Source organism: Brachionichthys hirsutus, chromosome 1 (genome assembly GCF_040956055.1).
Source record: "Brachionichthys hirsutus isolate HB-005 chromosome 1, CSIRO-AGI_Bhir_v1, whole genome shotgun sequence".
NCBI lineage: Eukaryota > Metazoa > Chordata > Actinopteri > Lophiiformes > Brachionichthyidae > Brachionichthys > Brachionichthys hirsutus.
The window spans coordinates 16131493-16154840 of NC_090897.1; the positions used below are offsets into that span (position 1 = coordinate 16131493).

General features: G+C 44.1%; 1 protein-coding gene across 1 annotated transcript in view; it reads left to right on the forward strand.

Moving 5' to 3' along the window:
• The window catches only part of cemip (cell migration inducing hyaluronidase 1), a 35110-nt gene extending 19990 nt beyond the window's left edge, over window positions 1-15120 (forward strand). Inside the window, exons 17-28 of the mRNA XM_068738516.1 lie at window positions 781-912; window positions 2090-2125; window positions 3384-3539; window positions 4512-4692; window positions 6772-6987; window positions 7895-8106; window positions 10103-10288; window positions 10584-10788; window positions 11006-11092; window positions 12910-13067; window positions 13908-14008; window positions 14985-15120. Of these exons, the coding sequence (XP_068594617.1) occupies window positions 781-912; window positions 2090-2125; window positions 3384-3539; window positions 4512-4692; window positions 6772-6987; window positions 7895-8106; window positions 10103-10288; window positions 10584-10788; window positions 11006-11092; window positions 12910-13067; window positions 13908-14008; window positions 14985-15112 (1798 nt within the window). The 3' untranslated portion in view covers window positions 15113-15120. The remainder of the gene's footprint in view (window positions 1-780; window positions 913-2089; window positions 2126-3383; window positions 3540-4511; window positions 4693-6771; window positions 6988-7894; window positions 8107-10102; window positions 10289-10583; window positions 10789-11005; window positions 11093-12909; window positions 13068-13907; window positions 14009-14984) is intronic.
• The last annotated feature ends 8228 nt before the right edge of the window (window positions 15121-23348 follow it).

Below are 23348 nucleotides of genomic sequence, written 5' to 3' on the forward strand. Positions count from 1 at the left end.
TACCCTGAACAACATGCTTAAATCATAGCTCCGCCCTCAGCTACCCTGAACAACATGCTTAAGTTACAGCTCCGCCCTCAGCTACCCTGAACAACATGCTTAAGTCATAGCTCCGCCCTCAGCTACCCTGAACAACATGCTTAAATCATAGCTCCGCCCTCAGCTACCCTGAACAACATGCTTAAGTCATAGCTCCGCCCTCAGCTACCCTGAACAACATGCTTAAGTTACAGCTCCGCCCTCAGCTACCCTGAACAACATGCTTAAGTCATAGCTCCGCCCTCAGCTACCCTGAACAACATGCTTAAATCATAGCTCCGCCCTCAGCTACCCTGAACAACATGCTTAAGTCACAGCAAAGCAGCAGACGGCTGCACGATTCATTTGTCGTCTGATCACAGACTTCACATTGTATCCCACAAATGGAAGTTTGATGCAGCGGAACGTCTGTGCAGGTTCTCAGTCTTCCAGGTCGAGGTCAATCAAGGACAGAAACCTGAAGCAAGTCCGGTTGACTCTTGTGCTCTTCATGGTTGTTGGTAGCAGTTGACATCTGGGAAGATATTTTATTTATAGTCTAAAATGTTAACCTCAAGCATTCCCTTTGCGGATGTAAAGCAGCTTTTCAGTTGCTACGACAACACACTGTAGCGTCTCACACAGCCACGCTGATTCCACTTCCACAGCGATGTCGTTTAGTCCAACACAAGAACGTCCACAAACACGTGCGTTCGTGAACGAGTGGCTGTTTGAGTTATGTTCTGCTGCTGCACGTTTCAGGTACGGCCCCCACCAGGATGCTGACCCCTTCAAACCCAGAGCACCGGCCCTCATCCACCACTTCGTGGCCTATAGGAACCAGGACCATGGGGCGTGGCTGAGAGGAGGTGACATCTGGCTAGACGACTGCCAGTGAGTCCCGCGAGCGTGCAAAAGTGATTCAGTGCATTTACGTTAGATGAACAGATGATGTTGTTGTTTTGGATTAAAACTAGAACACATTTGGTTCGTAGACACATTTGTTGTAGCTTGGAAAAAACATCTTGTTATCATGATTGAAACTGAAATGTTGAAATTGTAACCTGATAACGGTTTTCTCATTTTTTCCCCTCCTTTATAGAGTTTTGTCGGAATTTTCAGTCAAACATAAAACAATATGGAAGGTTGTGTTGGTTTGTTTGTCTGTCTGCAAGATACCTCAAAAAGTTCTGAACGGATCTGGATGAGATGAAAGGGAATGTTGGGAATGTGAACAGGAACAGGGGATTACATTTGAGAGATGATCCAGAAGAGATTCTGCATCACATTGAAATGTTCTGTAACATTTCAGTCAATGGAGCTTCAGAATCTGTTCCTCAATATCTCGGTTCATTGTTGGCCGTTGTTTATGGAATTTGACACGGTCATGTAGGGTGAGGGTCTCTTTCTCACCACCGGATTTCTTCTGGATCGGATCCAGATTTTCCCATTTACTTATAATGGAGGCTTTTTCAAAAAACTCATATCTTGTAAAATCTGCATTAAATTCAGTCATAAAGAGGTCCGATTTGAAGTATCATGCAAAATGTGTTCTGGATCTGATCCAGAATGAGATCAGGAACATTTAACCCTATTTGTGAGGGTTCATCAGCAGTGGACAAACGGGGTTGTTGTGTCTTCAGAAGCTCTGGATGTAGATCCAGAAGAATCCACCGTTACTGAAAGTGGAACCCTAAACTAATAAATGTGAATCCAACTGCTACAGGTTTGTTTTTATGGTTCCAGAATCTAAAAATAGAGATAAAATAAATGTACGGCTTTTATTTTTTGGTGTAAATCACAATATAGGGGGACTGAGATGCTCGGTGGAGGTCTGTGCTCTGAGTCCTTTTCTAGTTATTTTAGGTGTAATTGATTATCAACAGGTTGTTTCATAATGAAGCAAAGACGACCAGTATAGAATATAAACTGACAGATAAACTGTCATCATCAAATATAGTAGGATGAAGTATTTCAGGATGGAGACTAAAGTAAAAACATAATCCTCGTCTAATGATTCATTTACTGTTGTATCTTTCAACTTGTGTTTGTTTGTTTTCCTCTTCTTTAGATTTGCTGATAATGGAATCGGACTCACTTTGGCAAGGTAAGAACATCATCCTGTAAATCATTGTTCTAGGGACAGAAACAAAAGGCTGTTCTTTACACAAAGCCGTGAGTCACACTGTTGCTTCACAGCAAGAAGGTTCCGGGTTCCATTCCTATTCGTGCAGAGTGTGCATGTTCTCTATGTGTCTGTGTGGATTCTCTCCAGGTTTCTCCCACCTCCAGAAACATGCAGGTGGACAATTGGGTCTCCTTGGGAGTGACCAGGTTGGACATGATTAGAAATGAGACAATAAGAGGGACAGTGAAGGTTAGACGTTTTGGAGACAAGGTCAGAGACCAGACTTTGATGGTTTGGACATGTCCAGAGGAGAGACAGGGACTAAATCGGTAGAAGGATGCTGAGGATGGAACTGCCAGGGAACAGGACTAGAGGACGACCCAGGAGAAGACACATGGACGTAGTGAGGGAGGACATGAGAGTGGCTGGTGTTGGGGAGGACGATGCTAAGGACAGGGTGAAGTGGAGAACGTTGGGTTGCTGGGGCGACCCCTCACGGGACAAGAAGAAAAAAGAAAGAAGAAAGGAGTGTGTCTGGTTGTCTGTCTTGTGTGACAGAAGGGCGCCGGCGGTAATTACGATTCCTCAGTATAGAAAAAGATGTCTTAACTTCAGACCATTCCCAAAACATTTCTGGGAAGACGATGTCCTACTCGAGTGATATCCATCATGTCTCACAAACCAACGAGATGACTCGAAGGCCGGTGCTCAAGGTGCACTGCAGACAAAAACCTCACTGCATCAAAGTGTTGGGAATTTTGCTACTGCCATTTTAATGTTTAATCTTGTAAGGTGCATCTAAAAAACACAGAGGCTTGACACGGGACACCTGTAGTCCATTTCCTGGACCGTCTGTGCGTGGAGACTCCTGATGTTCTGATCCAGTGTCAGTCCACTCCTTGTGAAGCTCCTCAAGTTCTTGAATCGGTGTAATTGACAGTCTTCAAAGCTGCTGTCTTGTCTTCCTTTCAAAACGGACTTGTGACGTAAACTCAAGGAGTCACTCGAGTTGCGTGATTTCACGGGTTATTGCGATCAGTTCCACACATGGGGTATTTATCTGCTGCTTAATACAGGCAAGGGAGCCTAAATAAATATTAGTATTTCACAGTCTGTGGATTCATATTTGTCTGGTCTGAAATGTCATTGCTGTATTTGCCCAACAGCTACAAGCCTTTGTGACCTGAACAACTGTTAAAATGGAAACCTTGAATTGCTGCTCTCTGTTTGCACGCAGTGGCGGCACCTTTCCAGATGACGATGGCTCCCATCAGCAGGTGAAAAACTCCCTCTTTGTGGGCGAAAGTGACAATCGTGGGACGCCAACACCTGGCAACCAGGTCTGGGGTCCTGGGGGTTCTGACCTCACTGGGAGAACCCTGCCACATGGCATGTAGGTGAAAGGAAGCACACTTTCTTTGAGGGTGTTAAAACTGCATTTGGAGGGTAAACACTAACCCCCCCCCGATAAAAACATTGCTACCATCCTAAATCGTCACACACGTTCATCCATGCATGGGACTGACAGAGCAAGACCTGATTTCTCCTTTTCACTGTTTTCTGGGCGTGTTTGAAAGCTAAGCGAATATATAAACTTCTTAGTCCTTACAGAACAAACATAATACACATCCATTCATCCATCCATCCATCCATCCATCCATCCATCCATCCATTCATCCATCCATCCGTCCATCCATCTTCTTGCATTTTTATTTATTCTCCGTCGAATGAAAATGAGAGCCTGGAGTTTTCTGCCATGCAACCACAGCGCCCTCTACTGTAATAATAATAGTATTTATAATAATATATTATATGCAATATTTTTATTAAAATGTTGGTATTAGAATTTATAAAAATCTTATTGTAATCCATCTTATTGTTGTCAAAATACTGATAGTTCTTGAAACTATCATTGGGGAAGTACTAGTATGCTCAAATCATTACATAGTTTGATTTTGTCGCCTGTTATATAGTTGATATATTACTTATATTACATTTCACCAAACTCTTTGCTGTGTTTTCTTTCTTCAGTGATTCTGTGAATCTGATTACATTATTTTCCTGAAGGCTCTTTAAATCATTTTGCAATGGACTTGAAGCAAACTGCTGCTTTGCTGATTTATTCCTGCTACAACATACAATAATTTAGTGATTCAAAGAAGTACAAAGATCTAATTCTAACATGACATATTTAATTATGTGGACAAATCAGTCATCCTTCTAAAATAAATGTCTCTTTGTACTACCTCTACTGCAGAGACTGCTTGCTAGCATTAGAATAACATGACACTTTTTTCTGCATTCATAAAGAGTTGGAATGCATGTGTGTGTGTGTGTGTGTGTGTGTTTTCATGTCACCCTGCAGTGACTTTCCTATCCGGGGCATGCAGATCTATGATGGGCCCATCAACATGGAGAACTGCACATTTCGAAAGTACGTAGCACTCGACGGCCGGCACACTAGTGCCTTGGGCTTCAGGCTCAACAACACGTGGCAGAGCTGCCCCAAGAATAATATCACGGGCGTCGTCTTTGACCATGTACCTGTGAGTCAACCTCTGTGTCTATAGCAAGAACCAAAATTGGTGCCAAACCTCACACATTGTTTGAATGCAAACGGGTGTAGTTTAGTTGATGGGTCATTCCAACAATTCAGTGCCTTTTCAGCATTGTGACTTTCTTTCTTTTTCTTACTTTGCAAGTATTTTTCATATCGTCTGAGCAGGACACAACATGTAAGAGGGTGGACACAGCAGTAACAGGGTGGACACAGCAGGAACAGGGTGGACACAGCAGGAACAGGATGGACACAGCAGGAACAGGGTGGACACAGCAGTAACAGGGTGGACACAGCAGGAACAGGATGGACACAGCAGTAACAGGGTGGACACAGCAGTAACAGGGTGGACACCGCAGGAACAGGGTGGACAACATGTAACAGGATGGACACAGCAGTAACAGGGTGGACACAGCAGTAACAGGGTGGACACAGCAGGAACAGGGTGGACACAGCAGGAACAGGATGGACACAGCAGGAACAGGGTGGACACAGCAGGAACAGGATGGACACAGCAGTAACAGGGTGGACACAGCAGTAACAGGGTGGACACAGCAGTAACAGGGTGGACACAGCAGGAACAGGGTGGACACAGCAGTAACAGGTTGGACACAGCAGTAACAGGATGGACACAGCAGTAACAGGGTGGACACAGCAGTAACAGGATGGACACAGCAGGAACAGGGTGGACACAGCAGTAACAGGATGGACACAGCAGTAACAGGGTGGACACAGCAGTAACAGGGTGGACACAGCAGTAACAGGGTGGACACAGCAGTAACAGGATGGACACAGCAGGAACAGGATGGACACAGCAGTAACAGGATGGACACAGCAGTAACAGGATGGACACAGCAGTAACAGGGTGGACACAGCAGCAACAGGATGGACACAGCAGTAACAGGGTGGACACAGCAGAAACAGGATGGACACAGCAGTAACAGGATGGACACAGCAGTAACAGGATGGACACAGCAGGAACAGGATGGACACAGCAGTAACAGGGTGGACACAGCAGTAACAGGGTGGACACAGCAGTAACAGGATGGACACAGCAGTAACAGGGTGGACACAGCAGAAACAGGATGGACACAGCAGTAACAGGATGGACACAGCAGTAACAGGATGGACACAGCAGTAACAGGGTGGACACAGCAGTAACAGGATGGACACAGCAGGAACAGGGTGGACACAGCAGTAACAGGGTGGACACAGCAGTAACAGGATGGACACAGCAGTAACAGGGTGGACACAGCAGTAACAGGATGGACACAGCAGTAACAGGGTGGACACAGCAGTAACAGGATGCATACTCATCGTAAGGAATATTCTGTGGGGCCTGGAAAATCAGGGAAAACTGAAAATCAGGGAAAACTGAAACTGGAGCACTCAGCATATAGCTGAGCTGAAGGAGTTAAAGAGATATCCATCAGAGGAAGAGGGGGGACAGTCAACACGGTGACATAACCTATTTTAAAGTTTGAAGAATTACAAGTGTATTAAAGAAATTACATTTGTTCACAAAGTTGACAACATTACATAACAATAACAAAAAAAGTCGAAATTGTTTAATTTTTAGGATTAATATTTGTAACTGCAGTCGAGCAAACATGAGTGGGGGCAGGTCAGTTTGGCCTGATTGCAAAAAAAATAAGATAAAATGTTCTTAATTAATTATAAGAATAAAAATTTGTATGCTTTATGGTTGAAGTTGACTTACTATTTAAAATCGAATTTTTCATATTTAAATTGGGATTTCTTTTTTTTTAAACAAAATATAATTTGTGATGTCATTGGGACTCAAATGGCACCAAATTGTAGGAGTGACCCTGATGCATTCTGAGCTGTCTTCACCACCAGACCATGTGGACAGTAAACTATCAATATAATGTGATCCAGCCAATTTCCTGCACCAGCAGAGGATAGAAAGTCTTGGCAATGCTTTACATACAGGAAGTGCTGCCCTTTCCTCCTCAATAAAAGTACTAATTACTGCATTACTTTACTGCTTTGGGAGCTTCGGTCAGTGTCTTGATTTTGTTCCCGTGCCTCCATCCCTCTGCTATAGATTACATCGAGGGTGTTTTTTGGAGAGCCAGGTCCCTGGTTTAGTAAGATGGAATTGGACGGGGATAAAATGACCATCTTGCATGACATCGATGGCTCCGTGAGTGAGTATCCGGGAGCCTTCCTGGTTAAAGAGGACAACTGGCTGCTCCGTCACCCAGACTGCATCGATGTCCCTGACTGGAGGGCTGCTATTTGCAGTGGCCGATATGCGCAGGTTGGGCTGCGGACATCGTCATCCTCACAAATCAGCTTTCATTAATCTGCTTTCTGTTACATCCCTTTTGACACTGGTTGGCTGCATCAGTATCAAAAGCAAAAGCAAACATTGGCATACTTCAGTAATCTATACTGGAAAATGTTTAGTTTTTTCAAAAAATATTTCTTTTATTGGATATAAAACGTATTTAAAAATGAATAATAACCAAAAAGAAGAAGAAGCAGCTGAGCCTGTTAGAAAACTGGAAATGTATTTCCCTTCCTCACCACGAGAGGCGCCAAAGTGACAGATCAATGATCTGGTGGTCCTTCTCACTCTATAAAAATCGATCAGAACCAGAATACTTTATTGATCCCAGAGGGACGTTCTGTTAACAACAGTGTCTAAAACACTCAACTCCAGCTGTCGCGTTTGCCGGGTCCTCATGTGTCTTTTGAGGTTCGCTCGTTTCACATGTTGACATGTAGACTGGGTTGTTGCCATTCATTTCCAGTCTGTGGCTTTTGTGTTTACGGTTCACACTATCTCTTCTGATATTTGGCTCAGGCAGGAAGTAAGTTTAATTTTCCTGTCCAATCACAACAGCATGGTTCATAAAAGTAAATGACATCTATGAAGATCGCGCCATTGTTGCAGGAACTGAAGATGAGCTCTGTGTGGGTTCTAGTTGGATCGTCTCATTGATCAACAGGGCGTTTACAGACCTGAGGTTCTGTGTTGTTTGTTGTTGTTGCTGTTCACTGGCCCACGCTGATCCCCAGTTAGGAGCTCCAGTGTTAAATAGATTTCACATCCCACACACGCAACGATTTCTACCTCCCTCCATTAGTTTGTCCCAGAAATATTCATTTTCTTCCACACAACGGTTCTGGATCACTTGTCCTCACAATGTTTCTCTCTTTAGATCTACATCCAGACACGGAATCCTGCCAACCTGAACATGCAGATGGTGAAGGATGACTACCCTGACCGGCCTTTGACCCTGCAAGGCGCCCTCAATAAGAGGAAACACTACCAGCAGTTCCAGCCAGTGATCACACTGGCCAAAAGCTACACCATCCACTGGGACCAGGCGGCGCCTGCTGAGGTCACTATTTGGCTCATCAACTTCAACAAGTGAGTGGACACTTGAACATGTTTACGGCAGATCGCCATTTCAGCAAGACTTCTGTTCAAGCTTTAGTCTCAAGAGGTCATATGTAGATAAACACCCTTCAAAATCACTCAGCATTTTCTAGAACGCAACAGGCCCAAGACAGAAGCCATCCTAGTCGGCCCCCCCACACCAGGTCAAATCATCCTCAAAACCAGCATCACCGTTTCCAGTCAGAGCCTCCCATTCTCCTCTGCTGTTACTAACCTGGGTGTAGAAATGTCCCCCCACCTCACCTTTGATTCCCACATTAAACGCCTCTGCAAAACCTCCTTCTCTCACCCAGAGTACATCCCATTTTTCTCAACAGGATTCCAAGCAAGAGCATCCAGACGCTCCAAAACATCCAGAGCAGTGCTGGATGCACTTTGCTCCATTCTTCACTTTGTAAAAACATGTTGCACCAAGGTGTTAGCAGCAGAGCTGACTTGTTTGTCCAGCACATCCTACAGATCTGGGGACTCAAAGTCAGCACCTGAAACCTGTTGTGTTCCTCAAACCATTCCTGAACCATTGTTGCTTTGTGGGAGGGGGCACTGTGCTGCTGATTGAGGCCCTGCTGTCAAATTACAATGCACTGTGTATTCTCACAACTTTCTATCAGAACCAGCATTGTCTCTTGGATTGGACCAACATGGGCCACAGCTCTGGAGATGCTCTAATCCAGTTGACTTGGCCTAATATATCCTACCTACTAGCAGGTTCCCTGATAAACAGATAATCAATGTGAATCCTGCGATTATAGGGATTGTAATCGCAGTGGCTCTGTGTTGCAGCGGCCTCGTTGGTGCTTCAGCTAATTGCATTAATTGCAAGAACTAGAAAAGCCCTCAGAGAGCACAGACCTCCCCCAAGCAGCTCCTTCCCCTCCTAACTGGATCTACACCGTCCACATGGTGATCTGGATCAGCACCAAAAGGTTCTAGATTGTTCTTGGTATCTTTATACACCATGAAAAGTAAACGTGAATCAGAGTTGACGTGTATTTTGACATGACAAGTTGTCATGAAGAACTGAGATCTGGACCCACAATGCAGACAAAAGATGGAGTGGCTTGTAGTAAAAACAAAATGGTTTATTAATTGAAGGTTGGAGTCGCTGGGTCTTGGGAGGTGTCCAGAGGTTATCCAGGCGATCCGGCAGAACGGAGTGAGGCTGGGTCAGGTGGAGTGGTGTGCAGGGTCCAGAGGAGTCACGGCAAAAAACATGAACAAGCAGGCAATCTGGCGATGAGCTGTGAACTGGGCACGTAGGCGCAGCTCTTTTACACAATGTTTTGATTGTTTTTAAGTGAAGTGTGCAGTAGGAGTAACAGGGGAGTTTAGTGGTGGGATGCACCAGGGATCAGCTCTGAGCCCCTTTTTGTTTACCATGGTGATGGATAGACTAACAGATGAGGTGAGACAGGAAGCTCCTTGGAATATGATGTTTGCAGATGACATTGTGATCTGCAGTGAGAGCAGGTAGAGGAGAATCTAGAGAAGTGGAGGTCTGCTCTAGAAAAGAGAGGAATGAAGTATTTAGTATTTCATTTAAAAGTTACTTCTTACTTAATAATTTAAGCTGTATATCTGCAGGACCCCACAGGTCCACAGTGAAACAAATTTCCTGAATGAAATCTGACAAAGAAGACCTCTGTTTAATAGTGAACCTTCCAAGAGGTGGCCGGCATTCTGGAATTCATGTAAGAGCATGGCAAGGGTTCTGTTTGGAACCAAGTCAAGATCCAAAGTAAACATTCAAGGCCCTGTGGGCCCCTCTCACCTCAGCATAGGCCAGCATCCAGGACGCCATTATTCAAAAACGACACTGGCAAAAATGCCATCCACGGGAAGGAAGCATGGAGAAGAGCACTGCTAACTTTAAAGTTGACACAACGTGCACTGTTTCTGTGGAACCTGCTTGTTGCTGTCGGGCGAAGTAAATGCTGCACCTACATTGTCCTGTGTGTTGTCTTAGATATGACTGGATGAATGTGGGCATCTGCTACCCACAAGGCACCAACTTCACCGTCATCTCTGACATCCACAACCGCCTGACCAAAGTGACTCGCAAAACCGGCGTGTTCATGAGAGCAACACGCAAGGAGAGGGTTGACCAGTCGAGTCTGGCGAGAGGATACTACTACTGGGAGGAAGACACGAGGTCAGACACACACAGCCATGCCTTACACTTGTTGCTGGGTAAATCACTCAAATGCTAACACTTGCCCACTTTTTCTGCTTCTCACATCAAATTTGAGGACACGATATAAAGTCACGAGTTATGGTTATGGGTGAAAGAGAGAGAGAGCGCTACATATATTGTCAAAACATGATTTGTGAATTTGACCTTAATGAACGGATTTTTAGGAAGGAGGAGGGGCCTTTAACCTTTCAGGAAGGAGCCAGCTGAAGTGTAAGACGTCTTCATTGTGTTTATAACACTGTGTGTATTGTAGCCTGCTTTTCCTGAAGTTAACGGCCCATGGTGAAAAGGAGCAGTTTGCGTTCTGCTCGTCCAAGGGTTGTGAGAGAGTGAAAATCCTAGCCATCATCCCTAAAGGCAGTCCACCGAGCAACTGCATTGCCGAGGCCTACCCCAAACACGCTACGCTGCCCATTGTGGATGTGCCGATGCCTAGAAAGATACCCAATGCTGGATTGGTGAGATATTTACTTCCACCTGTTTATTCCATTTATTTCAACTGAATTCCAATTTCCCTAAATTTCTTCTACAATTACAATGTCAGTTTTGGCTGTGATAATTTAATTTCTCATTTCATGATTTCTCATGTGTGTATCTTTTTTGTGTGAAAAGTGACTTCTGTGAAATCCCTTGACTCGTGTATTAATTTCAACTGTTCTTCTTGTGTATTTGCAGCACTCACAAGAACACTTCTTGGAGGTCAGGCTGGAGTCCTACAATACTCGTTTCTACCACATTAAGGAGGACTTTGCCTTCATGGAGGTATCTCTTATCTCACATACACAGGATAGGTCAGGATCGGTTTAGAGTGAACTGCCTGTTAAATTCAGGAATATTGTGTCAGTAACGTAAAAGTTGCTTCAAAACTCTGCACAAATAAATGTGCTTTTTGCTCAACAAACTTAAACCAGCCTTCAATCCCTCTTTCTGATTTAAGATAACGCAGTATTGACAACTGATGGAACATTCAGAGAGTTGGCAGGGATGCTGCATCAAAGTATTTTAACTCATCAGCATGATGTCTCATTTCCATCAAACATTATCAGTGTCCCAGCTCTCTCTCTCTGCCTGTCAACATTCCTGCTCCACTTTCAGCCCTAGCATCCACCTGAGGATACTCGTTGACCCGAGGTACTTCATGTACCTCGGGCCAACAGTGCAGAGTGATGGAGAGAATGTAGAAAGGAGGTGAAGAATCGTGTGCAGGCAGGCTGGAACGGGTGGGGGAAAGTATCAGGTGCGTTCTGTGATAGGACAAAGGGACAGGTCTACAAGACAGTGGTGAGGACAGCCATGATGGACGGCTTAGAGACGGTGGTGAGGACAGCCATGATGGACGGCTTAGAGACAGTGTCTCTGAGGAAAAGACAGGAGGCGGAGCTAGAAGTGGAGGAGATGAAGATGCTGAGGTTCTCCTTGGGAGTGACCAGGTTGGACAAGATTAGAAATGAGACAATAAGAGGGACAGTGAAGGTTAGACGTTTTGGAGACGAGGTCAGAGAGACCAGACTTTGATGGTTTGGACATGTCCAGAGGAGAGACAGGGACTATATCGGTAGAAGGATGCTGAGGATGGAGCTGCCAGGGAACAGGGCTAGAGGACGACCCAGGAGAAGAGACATGGACGTAGTGAGGGAGGACATGAGAGTGGCTGGTGTTGGGGAGGACGATGCAAAGGACAGGGTGAAGGGCAGAAGGTTGATTTGCTGTGGCGACCCCTCAGGGGACAAGAAGAAAGTTCAGTACTAGTAACATAAATTAGCCATTAACCTTCACATGAGATACAAACTCTCTTCTGGAGCTCTGTGACTGAGTTGAAAGTACAGTTGTTGTAGTAGTAGTAGTAGTAGTATAGGTAATGCACATTACATCCTGTCAAAATGTCTTACTGATGTTCAGTCCTGCCACCTCACCCAAATTCATCAAACAGCTGAGTCACATGAAAGTCCAGTCAAACATTTTGGAGACATTGTAAGGCCAAGAAACCCACGGAGCAGAGGACATGCTCAAATGAAATGTAAAAGCAAGAGTTAATAAGTGTTGTTGCCTGATTCTGCTATTTAGAAAGTTATAGATAATATCACATGAGAAGACAAAGCTCATGTCAAACGCCGCTCATGCTGCAATCATCAATGCAATGCAAACCATGCATTTGTACAGTGTCATCATTCTGTTGTTCAGTGAAATCAAACAAAGGAGGGTCTTCATTTCACTTCATAACAATGCATAGAACAGGAATCCTTTTGGCAATTTGATATATAAAACCACATTGAAGGCCTTTCTCTTCTCACTATATGAATAGTATCCTCAGCAAACAACATTTAATTTATATTTGATATATATCAAATATATTGGGTTCTCTTTCTGTTGAGAACCGTTTTATGAATGTTGTTCTTCTGAGCAAATTGTTGCTGCTCTTTTTGTCTTCAACTTTATTGTAACGTCAGTTTCTGAGTTTGCTCTTAAAGTGGAATTACTTGATGTCGGTTTTGCTGAACTCTGATAGTCCTGGACTGTGTAGAAATGTTCCTTTGCATATCCCAGAACTCTGTGTGCCTTTGGCCGCGTGTGTTTGATAGGTGAATGGCAGGAAGCTGTACCAACGGGAAGACGGCATGCAGCTGACAGTGATTGATGGGCATGATGGGAAGGTGGTGGACAGTAAAGACTTCAGGAACTCCATCCTCCAGGGAATCCCTGGACAGATAGACAAATACATCAGTGGACTGAAAGATGGGTGAGAAGCAGCTGGCATGCTTAAAAATGCTGTGCTTCAATTCTGTTTAAGATTGATTGATTGATTGATTGATTGGATCACCCAAATGCTTCTGACAGCCCGATTAGTTCTCAACTGTCATGACTTTCAAGGTTCAAGATTCAAGGTTACTTTATTTGTACCCGAAGGTAGATTTGTTTTGCTGTGACTTTGGTAATTAAATGCATTGGTACATTCCGCTAATCCTGATGTCCCAGCGTTCTCAGAATCTTGGTTTATATATTGTTGCCAGGTTACCATGTATATATATATATGTACATATATATATTATGGCATGCCGTTCAGGAACTCATTATATATATATATATAAAAAGTGACGTTTGAGAATATGGACCGAACTCCGGAATATATATATGAAACCACCAAATATATATAGGAAACCATGCGCTCCGGAATATATATATGAAAATCTCTGAATATATATATGAAACCACCGATGAAACCAAACACCGAATATATATATGAAATGGTGCACGGAATATATATATGATCGCTGACATTATCACGGCGCTGCTGCGATCTTGTGTTATTAATAGACGAGGGTCACTCTGAGCGAGTCAGCTCTAAATCTAGTGCCGGCAATCCTCAATAATGAGAACGCCCTGGTGAACGTGTACTGGTAACTGTATTCAATACTGTTCTATATCCAACTTGCATACCATTAATAAATTATTATTAAGATATGCAGCTCAGTGTGTGAGTGCATGTGTATATGATTTTTATCATATTTTAGTTTTGCAGTATTTTAACACAATCTGGCCACTGAATGAATGAATGTGTTGTTTCTCCCTGTGTCTTCAGCTCCGTTGTCCTGATTACGTCTAAAGGCCGTCTGGTTAACAGGAGCTCCTGGACTAGAGTGCTGGAGAGACTTGGTGCAGAGAAAAACATCAATTTAAAAGGTAACTTGTTATATCTCTGACTAGCTCTGCTGACAAATGACCCCTGGTTCATGAGTGCTTGTGCTTGGAATCCACTGGACAGACTATCCAGTAACCCACTTTTGCCTTTTCCAGAGCTCAGAGTGTGGCAGTAATTATAATAATTAAACAGTTCCTAAAAACAAGTATTTTCACTTATCTCACACACACACAAAAAAAGAGAGAGATCTACTAAATCCAAACTTGCTGCCATCACACATAGTGACTATATCATCATTGCTGCTCTATATTTATTTGGGATATTATCAGAATTCAGAACATTTCCATTATTTATTGTTCACATTTTTGATGTTTCACTGCCACATTGTTTGCGTTGTATCTTCTTTGCGCTTGTGTTTTTTTGAGAACGTTTTGTTAACGTTTTGAAATATAAACTACTGTTACTTTATTAGAGTACAAAGTATTTGTATGCATGTGACAAAGGCGAATACAGCAAAGGGTGCAGTGATAACAGTGCAGCGAGCGTTCATAAAGGTAAAAATACACGTAAAATAATAAAATAAATATGGTGCGCTACTTTGCGGATTTTAACCTGTCGCTGGGGTCCTGGAACGTAACACCCCCAATAGACGAGGGACACCTGTACCTTGTCACACTATAAGCGACCATCATAATATTTTTAATTTTTAATATTTTTGAGTCCCAGTTCACCAGCAAGGAAGCAGAGATCACCCCCCCCCCCCCCCAGATTGTGTGTTACTCAACTTGGTTAATAATCCAATCCTACATGCTATAAAAAGTTGAAGAGGATGGCTAATCCTATTTGTAGCATTAGAAAGTAACACTAGTCAGTGATTATACTTCAAGATCAGAATAGCCCTTCAGTTTTTGCAGTGATCAGCCTTCCTGACATACGGTACATGCTATTCACCGGAAAAAGGCTTCATGACTTACATCTGAAATGAGTTCACTTCAATGATATTTGACCTCATTACAGATAAGCTGACATTTGTGGGCTTCAAGGGCTCCTTCCAGCCTGACTGGATCAATCTGGAGGTGGACACCAACCAAGCCAAGATCCATCAGGTCCTGCCGGTCCCTGTGATCCACAAGAGGAAGCTATGAGGAGCAGGTCGAATGGAAAGGAGAGCTAAGCGACTGAAGCTTCTAGATGCTGACTCAAATGCACTCCCCTAAAAAATGTAGAGGTACACATTTATACATACTCATGCCAGCACTATGATCCAAGCCATCGGTCCAGGACCAGGTGGTGTGTTTCTAAAAGTTGTGATGAGGAACATGATTTGGTGGAGTGACTAGTGGGAGACCCTCCAGCAGGGTCAGCAGTGCACATTATGGACTGAAAGCCCATCAAATGGGAGGCTTTAAGGTGAAAACACGCCCTCCGGTGGCCACATCGGGTCAGGACAGACCGTGGTGTTTTTTTCATGGAAAGTTCCAACGCTGTCTAATGACAATGATTGTATTTGCGCTTAACTTAATGAGCTGTACACGTTTAGATGATGGTTTCATGGCTGATGTGCTGTTTGTGCAGCCAACATCATCTTTAACTTGACAGCATTAGCCCTCCTTAGTAGGTTTGGTAGTTCTCTGGGAGATCAGGGAAGAGTTCTGCTGATGGACTTGATGTTCACACAATGGAAGAAACCGATGAGTCAACAATCGGTTTGAGACTTGCAGGGTTTACAAACCTAAAGCATCTCAATGGGGCCTCGTTTGTAACATGTTGGTCTCCAAATTGATTTTTTTACTGTGTTCCAACATTTAATTCATTCAAGATGCAGGAAGTATAAAAACGGGCAGGTTCTTAGATGAGGGATTCTTAATTTGGGATTGCCTGTAATCAATAACAGAGGCGTATCCATGGTGATTAATTAAACAAACTTCTTTGGAAGATTAAAATTAGCCACCGAGTAATCTGTGGAACCTATAGTGGGATGTGAAACAAAGCGAGCTCGGGATGAGAGCGTTCCCCGTTAGACATCTTCTGTACGTCGTCCAACAAAACGAGTATTCTCTTACAGATCTATGAAGCTACAGAAAACACAATCAATTAATTAGTGGAAAAAAAATTAAATTCAAAATATTATTAATGAGAAATCTGCTAAATGTTTAAAGCTCTGCTGTGGAGAATAATTCAGTTTAATGTACACAATCTCAGCAATCTCTCATGGTAAAAGGTAAAGGTAAAATTGAATAGAAATATCGAATATAACAATACATTTGACATATTTTATAATTTAATGGGGGCCCTAGAGTTTAAAATGAATTATAAAGGTGAGTAAGAATGAGGAAAAGATCTTTGTAGTTTTATTAAATGGGCTCAAAGAATAAAACTGGGGGATCATGTCAAAGTCGCATGATAAATGTATTTAGCTGCAAAGTCTGCTTAGTTATTACTTTTGGTAAAACAGGTAATGAGATTAAAGTGATTATATAAATGACTAGTATGTTGTAAATTGTCATAACATTCTTTTATTCTCCAAATACCTACTGTATGTCCTCAGTCACGTATCAAGTACAAATGCTGATCATTCTGTACTGTATCTTAAATATATATATAAAAACAGACAAATGTATCTATCTTCTTGGCACATTTGCACTCCACCAGCCAATCTGATGATAATTTGTTCTTTGGTGGATTTTTGCACAAACCTTTGCACATTTTTTAAGACATTGTGCTTCAGAGGACTCATTTGGAGTCCCAGCCCAGTTTGTAGCTTGGTGGGCCGAGAGAACAATTAAGGGTCCAGTAAGAGGGATGCAGGCAGCGCCTTGCACAGGTGATAGAGGCAGGTACGTCATTAATACAACTCTAATTTCAATTCTGTACATAAAGTGTAGTGCAGTGTTGGAAGATGAAGAGGTGAAAAGAGAATATTAACTTGTGGTGAAACGAAGTTTCTAACGAGTCCCAGGTTGTGTCTGTGGCTTAAATACTATAATACTCCTGCCAGTCTATGCAGCAATGGAATTACCATTCTCTTTGGTGATGAATAGATGTATCTGTGTAAAGCTGTGCTTTCTCTTCTCTTAATAAAGTGCTTCTTCAGAGAAGATCTGGGTTCTCTGTTGTTTTCGTTACACCATGAACCAGTTAGCTAACCAAGCTAACCTGAAACTGGAGGTTCCGAGAAGCCAGAGAGGGAACAAATCTCCATCTGTCTTAGTGCCAGACACAGTGAGGGACTTTGGAAGCAGGATGTTTTAGCAATAGTATTTAGACTCATACTTGGCACCAAAGATTACTTTTTAGGGTGCTTTCACACTGCCACTGTTTGCTCCCTTTTAAACTGACCAGAGTTCCTTTCCTCGGATAATCCGCTCCGTTTGGGCTAGTGTGAACGCGCATCCGGACTCTGGGGAGGATCAAAAAAGTCCGCCTGAAAAGGAGGGTCTTGGTTCCTTTCGGCGGAGCAAAGGCAGGATCAGCTGTACGGAGTGACGTAGTGACGCTACGCGGTGCGTCTCCGGTAGAGGAAGTACAGCGAGCACTCCAAGCTGCTCTGCAGGGGAAGCTCAGTTACCAGAAAAACTAAAAGTGGTGAATTATGTACCGCTGTGTACCGCTCTTATGTACCTAAGTGAGTATACAGTAGTCCCTCGATATAATGCGGTTCATTTTCTACGACTTCGCTGCTTCGTGGAGTTTTTTGGTGCAATTTCAGATTTTTTTTTTGCACTTGAACGCGCCTTGAAACTGCGCAAGACGAAGGGGCACGGAGGAACTGTGAAATACGCGCGAGTTGCTATTAATCATTTCTCATGTGTTCAACCTCGTAGGTTGATCATTAAAATTAAATTCGTTATTTCTAAAAGCTATCATGTTTATTTGTTAAGCGTTTGTTTAATAGCGCTCTTATTTTCTGTGTAAAAAGAGGCTTTTATTTGTAGGACCATAAACGTCACGTCCCTTTTGGGCTTCGCTACTTCCTGTTAATACATGTAGCCGCTGCCGTTCCGCTGTGCTAAGCTATCCAATAAAGCAGCATGAGAGGCTAAAGACAGCACGAGTAGAATATTTGTTCTTCTGCACTCCAAGCGGCTCTTTCCTCGACCTGCACGCCTTAACATTATTAACAGGAAAACGTTTACTGTACGTACTATATAATTTTATTTAGTTCTGAAAACAGGTTCTGATCTTTGGTTTCATTCTATAATACTGAAACAATCTATTTAGATTAATGCCTGACTGTTAAATGCAGTGGCGGGCGGTCAGGGCCTGCAAGGCCTTCTCTGCTTGCCTAACATAACCAGAAATCAAGAATACATGATCATATTTATGATAAAATCAATTTAATTTTATGTATATATATATTTTTTTTTCACATTCATGTCATATTATATTCCAGTGATGTATTTTTAGGTGAGAGTTTTTATCCAATCAGAATTCAGCTAGCTTGTGTTGCCAGGCGGATTTCATAGTACCAGTGGCAAGTACCATCCGTCCGAGACCTTCAGAATCAGCGCTGCTTGCCGTCTGTGTTGTGTGAGTGAACGGGCTCGTAGAGTTGAGTTGATAGACAGTTGCGATAGCCAATCAGATCACGAGTTGGTGAAACAGGTCCTTCCTGCTTGTCTCACGTTACAAGTCAATAACGCGTCCTGTGATCGGCTCTTAGAGTTGATAGACAGTTGCGATAGCCAATCAGATCACAAGTTGGTGAAAGTAAGGCCTTCCTGCCTGTGATTGGATACTCCGTGTGAGAGGGCAGCGCTATGCATATTGCGTCATCAGCTAATGCACACCGGTACAGACGGACCTTTACAGAGAAGCTAGCTCTCGTGAGCCGACCGTCCAACTCCGGAGCTAGCTAACCTGTCCCAGGCGGGGAAAGGATTGGTACACCGCTTCCAGGCTTCAAGCTTTTGGCTTACAGCTTCCGAGAGTCGCTGCAAATTGTTCTGCTGGGAATGCCTTTTGTTTGCAAGGGATCGATTTAATGTTTGGAGCAACGCTGGATTTAGAAACTTTAAGAAAGGAGAATGGATTTTGTTTTCAAATAACTGTTTTGGGGGACAGCTGTTTTGGTGAGTACCAACATTTTATTTATTTAACATGATGACGAAATAAAATCACAGATATACCGTAAATGCAATGTGTGTAAATAATGTGGCGCGCCGGTGCAGCTGTGTGATTGTAGTGGAAGTACAACACGTTGTGTTGCAGTCTTTCTTATATTAAACTGCAAGTTTGCAATTTAAAGCTTGCCTATATTCTTGGTGGACTTTAAAACGTTTTGGACAAATAATGTTAAATTCCCTTTTATTTATAACTTTGATAGTACCACGTATAGTGATAAGTTTTAATTGCTGATGCAGTTTATTGATTTTTAAATGCTCCAGAAAAAATATCCTGTGTTGTACACGATTGAGGTGATGCAGCACCCAGTAGTGCGTAAGTGTGTGTTTGTACATTATTTCTAAAGCCGTGGTGTCATAAATGATGGTATTATGAGGGGTATTTATTCAAGTCGGACTAAGTAGGACTTCACTGAAGGCCTAGGTGTAAAATGCACCGCCCGCCACTGGTTAAATGTGTATAAAGTGTGTGGTGAGGGGTTTTACAGCCTTAAAACATTTATGTACATGTATAATAATTGAAAAAAAATAAAAATTACTACATTGCGGATTTCACTTATTGCGGGTTGTTTTTGGAACGTAACCCCCGCGGAAAATGAGGGACTACTGTACTTTCAATTGATAATGTCATTTTTTTTACATTAATAGTGTACATTTTTTTAATAAAAGTCTGTTTTCCCTCTCAATATTGCGTGACGGGGTGGTTAGGTTGAGTTTGACGGACCTCATCTAACATGAATAAACAGCAAAAAAGGAATGGAAAAGAATGTCAGAACTTGCTTTCTTTGCTCCTGGCTGCTCTAGAGGTTCAAATGATGTCACTTAAATCAACAGTCAGTTATTTATAGACAAAACTGGTCAGTGTGACGGGGTGGTAAGACAAACTGAGGGACGCACACAAATAATGTTATTTTTACCAAAAATAATGTTTTTATTTTGAATAAATATATTTTATGGAATCAGTGACACACTTATCCATCTTCATCCGCTTATCCGGGGCCGGGTCGCGGGGGCAGCAGCCTAAGCAGGGAAACCCAGACTTCCCTCTCCCCGGCCACTTCCTCTAGCTCTTCCGGGGGGATCCCGAGGCGTTCCCAGGCCAGCCGAGAGACATAGTCTCTCCAGCGTGTCCTGGGTCTTCCCCGTGGTCTCCTCCCGGTGGGACGTGCCCTGAACACCTCACCAGGGAGGCGTTCAGGAGGCATCCTAAATAGGTGTCCGAGCCACCTCATCTGGCCCCTCTCAACGCGGAGGAGCAGCGGCTCTACTCCGAGCTCCTCCCGGATGACTGAGCTTCTCACCCTATCTCTAAGGGAGAGCCCAGCCACCCTACGGAGGAAGCTCATTTCAGCCGCTTGTACCCGGGATCTCGTTCTTTCGGTCACTACCCAAAGCTCGTGACCATAGGTGAGGGTAGGAACGAAGATCGACCGGTAAATCGAGAGCTTCGCCTTTCGGCTCAGCTCTCTCTTCACCATGACGGATCTGTGCAGAGTCCGCATCACTGCAGACGCTGCACCGATCCGTCTGTCGATCTCTCGCTCCATTCTTCCCTCACTCGTGAACAAGACCCCGAGGTACTTGAACTCCTCCACTTGGGGCAGGATCTCCTCCCCAACCTGGAGGGTGCACTCCACCCTTTTCCGACTGAGAACCATGGCCTCGGATTTGGAGGTGCTGATTCTCATCCCGGCCGCTTCACATGCGGCTGCGAACCGATCCAGTGAGAGCTGGAGGGCACGGCCTGATGAAGCCAACAGGATCACATCGTCTGCAAACAGCAGCGATCCAATCCTGAGGTCACCAAACCGAACCCCCTCAACGCCCTGGCTGCACCTAGAAATTCTGTCCATAAAAGTTACGAACAGAATCGGTGACAAAGGGCAGCCCTGGCGGAGTCCAACCCGCACTGGAAATAGGTCCGACTTATTGCCAGCAATGCGGACCAAGCTCTGGCACCGGTCATATAGGGAGCGGACACCCCGTATGAGGGGGTCCGACACCCCATACTCCCGGAGCACCCCCCACAGGACTCCCCGAGGGACACGGTCGAATGCCTTCTCCAAATCCACAAAACACATGTGGACTGGTTGGGCAAACTCCCATGCACCCTCAAGGACCCTGCCGAGGGTGTAGAGCTGGTCCACAGTTCCACGGCCAGGACGAAAACCACATTGCTCCTCCTGAATCCGAGGTTCGACTATCCGGCGGACCCTCCTCTCCAGTACTCCTGAATAGACCTTACCAGGGAGGCTGAGGAGTGTGATCCCTCTGTAGTTGGAACACACCCTCCGGTCCCCCTTCTTATAAAGAGGGACCACCACCCCGGTCTGCCAATCCAGAGGCACTGCCCCCGATGTCCATGCAATGTTGCAGAGTCGTGTCAACCATGACAGCCCTACAACATCCAGAGCCTTAAGGGACTCTGGGCGGATCTCATCCACCCCTTGGGCTTTGCCACCGAGGAGCTTTTTAACTACCTCGGCAACCTCAGTTCCAGAGATGGAGGACCTCACCCACGAGTCCCCAGGCCCTGCTTCCTTACTGGAAGGCATGTCGGTGGGATTGAGGAGGTCTTCGAAGTAGTCCCTCCACTGATCTACGATGTCTTGAGTCAAGGTCACCAGCGCACCATCTCCGTGCACTGCTTCCCCCTCCTGAGATGCCGGATTGTGGTCCAGACCCTCTTCGAATCCGTTTTCCGTGGCCTCATCGAACTCCTCCAATGCCCGGGTTTTTGCCTCAGCAACCGCGGTAGCTGCACTCCGCTTGGACTGTCAGTACCTGTCTGCTGCCTCCGGAGTCCTCAAATGGCACTCGTCAGGTTTGTGACACTGTAAAAGAGAGAAAATCAGTACCAAACCTCAGGACTAAACATCAATGATCATTTACTTGACTTGCGGCAAGAAACGAGACTAGTATTCTTTCTTTCAGCAAGGGAGAATGGAGCTGCTCTCTAGCCGTGTCATCGACTTTCCCAGCAAGGGAGAGTGGCTGCTGCTAGCCTCATCCTCGATTCTCAGAAAACAGCCCCCCTCCAGCCGGTTTTATTAGCAGATAAGAATGTGTACGTGCGTAAATCACCCAGACATGAAGACTCCAACCTTGAGTAGATTGCTCTTCCAGACAACACAAAGTGTTCACTTCTTCAGTCGAGTCAGCATATAACAGATATGCGATTGTCACATACTTTATGAATACCTTGAGTATTGATTTTGATTTTATAAATGGCCTTAAAAGAACCATGACATAACTACTGTTACTCATTGGTGAATTAATGATAAACACATTCGCAGATTTATCTAACATCTTCTAGAATGACTCAGACCTTTTGGTAAAACAGAATGTAGGCCATTTGCTGCAGATCCTGAAACACTTTGTGGCTGGTTATGGGCTCAACTACATGGTCATTGTAGCACAGCCACTGGTGACCCCCCTCCTGGAGCGGGTAAAGTCCGAAGCTTTGGTAGTGACCTAAAGCAGAGAAATCATTTTTAGATCAGGAGTTTTCCTATGATGATGATGTGGGCTGTCTGAAGAGATGACAACTCTTCTTCTTCTAAAACTGAAATTCAAGAAGGATGTAAAACCCAAACATTCTCACTACAACCTACAAAACATTGCCTGTTAAGGTGTTTTAAATCTACCTGAATTCAGCATCTGGCCAGAATGAGTGATGACGCTAACCAGCTTGTAATGGCTGTCACTCTAAGAAGAAACAAAGATAAGAGTTAGTCTCTCTCTCTCTCTCACACACACACACACAGTGACTTTTTTTTTACCAGGTCGGAGGGTACTATGAGGTCTGCGGCTATTCTGATGCTGTCGTGCCTTTTGACCATCTTCAGCCACTCCGTGATTTTAAATCGCTTCAGGTGCAAGATCAGAATTCTGTAGAACAGAAATGCAGACACAAGTGTGACTTGTTAAACCGACGGATTATGAAATGAATGTGGATCTGGAACGGCAGCAAAAAACACATGTGAAATGCCTCAACTGTGCGTCAGATCATTAAATAGTTCAAATGTACTTACCCCGGAAGGGTTTTAAATTGAGACCTCATGGTGGACGTCTTGCTGCCACACTCGCAAGTGTACTCCAGTTCTACTTCCTGCAGGGAAAGAAATGCTGTCAGCCGTGAACATCAAGCGTACCCAAACAGCAGCGATGTGAAATGTGTCTTACCTTCTGGTACTCCTGAAGCATCTCTTCTACACTTGCTCCCTGGGCCAGGTCCAGGCCCAGGTTGGTGGACACC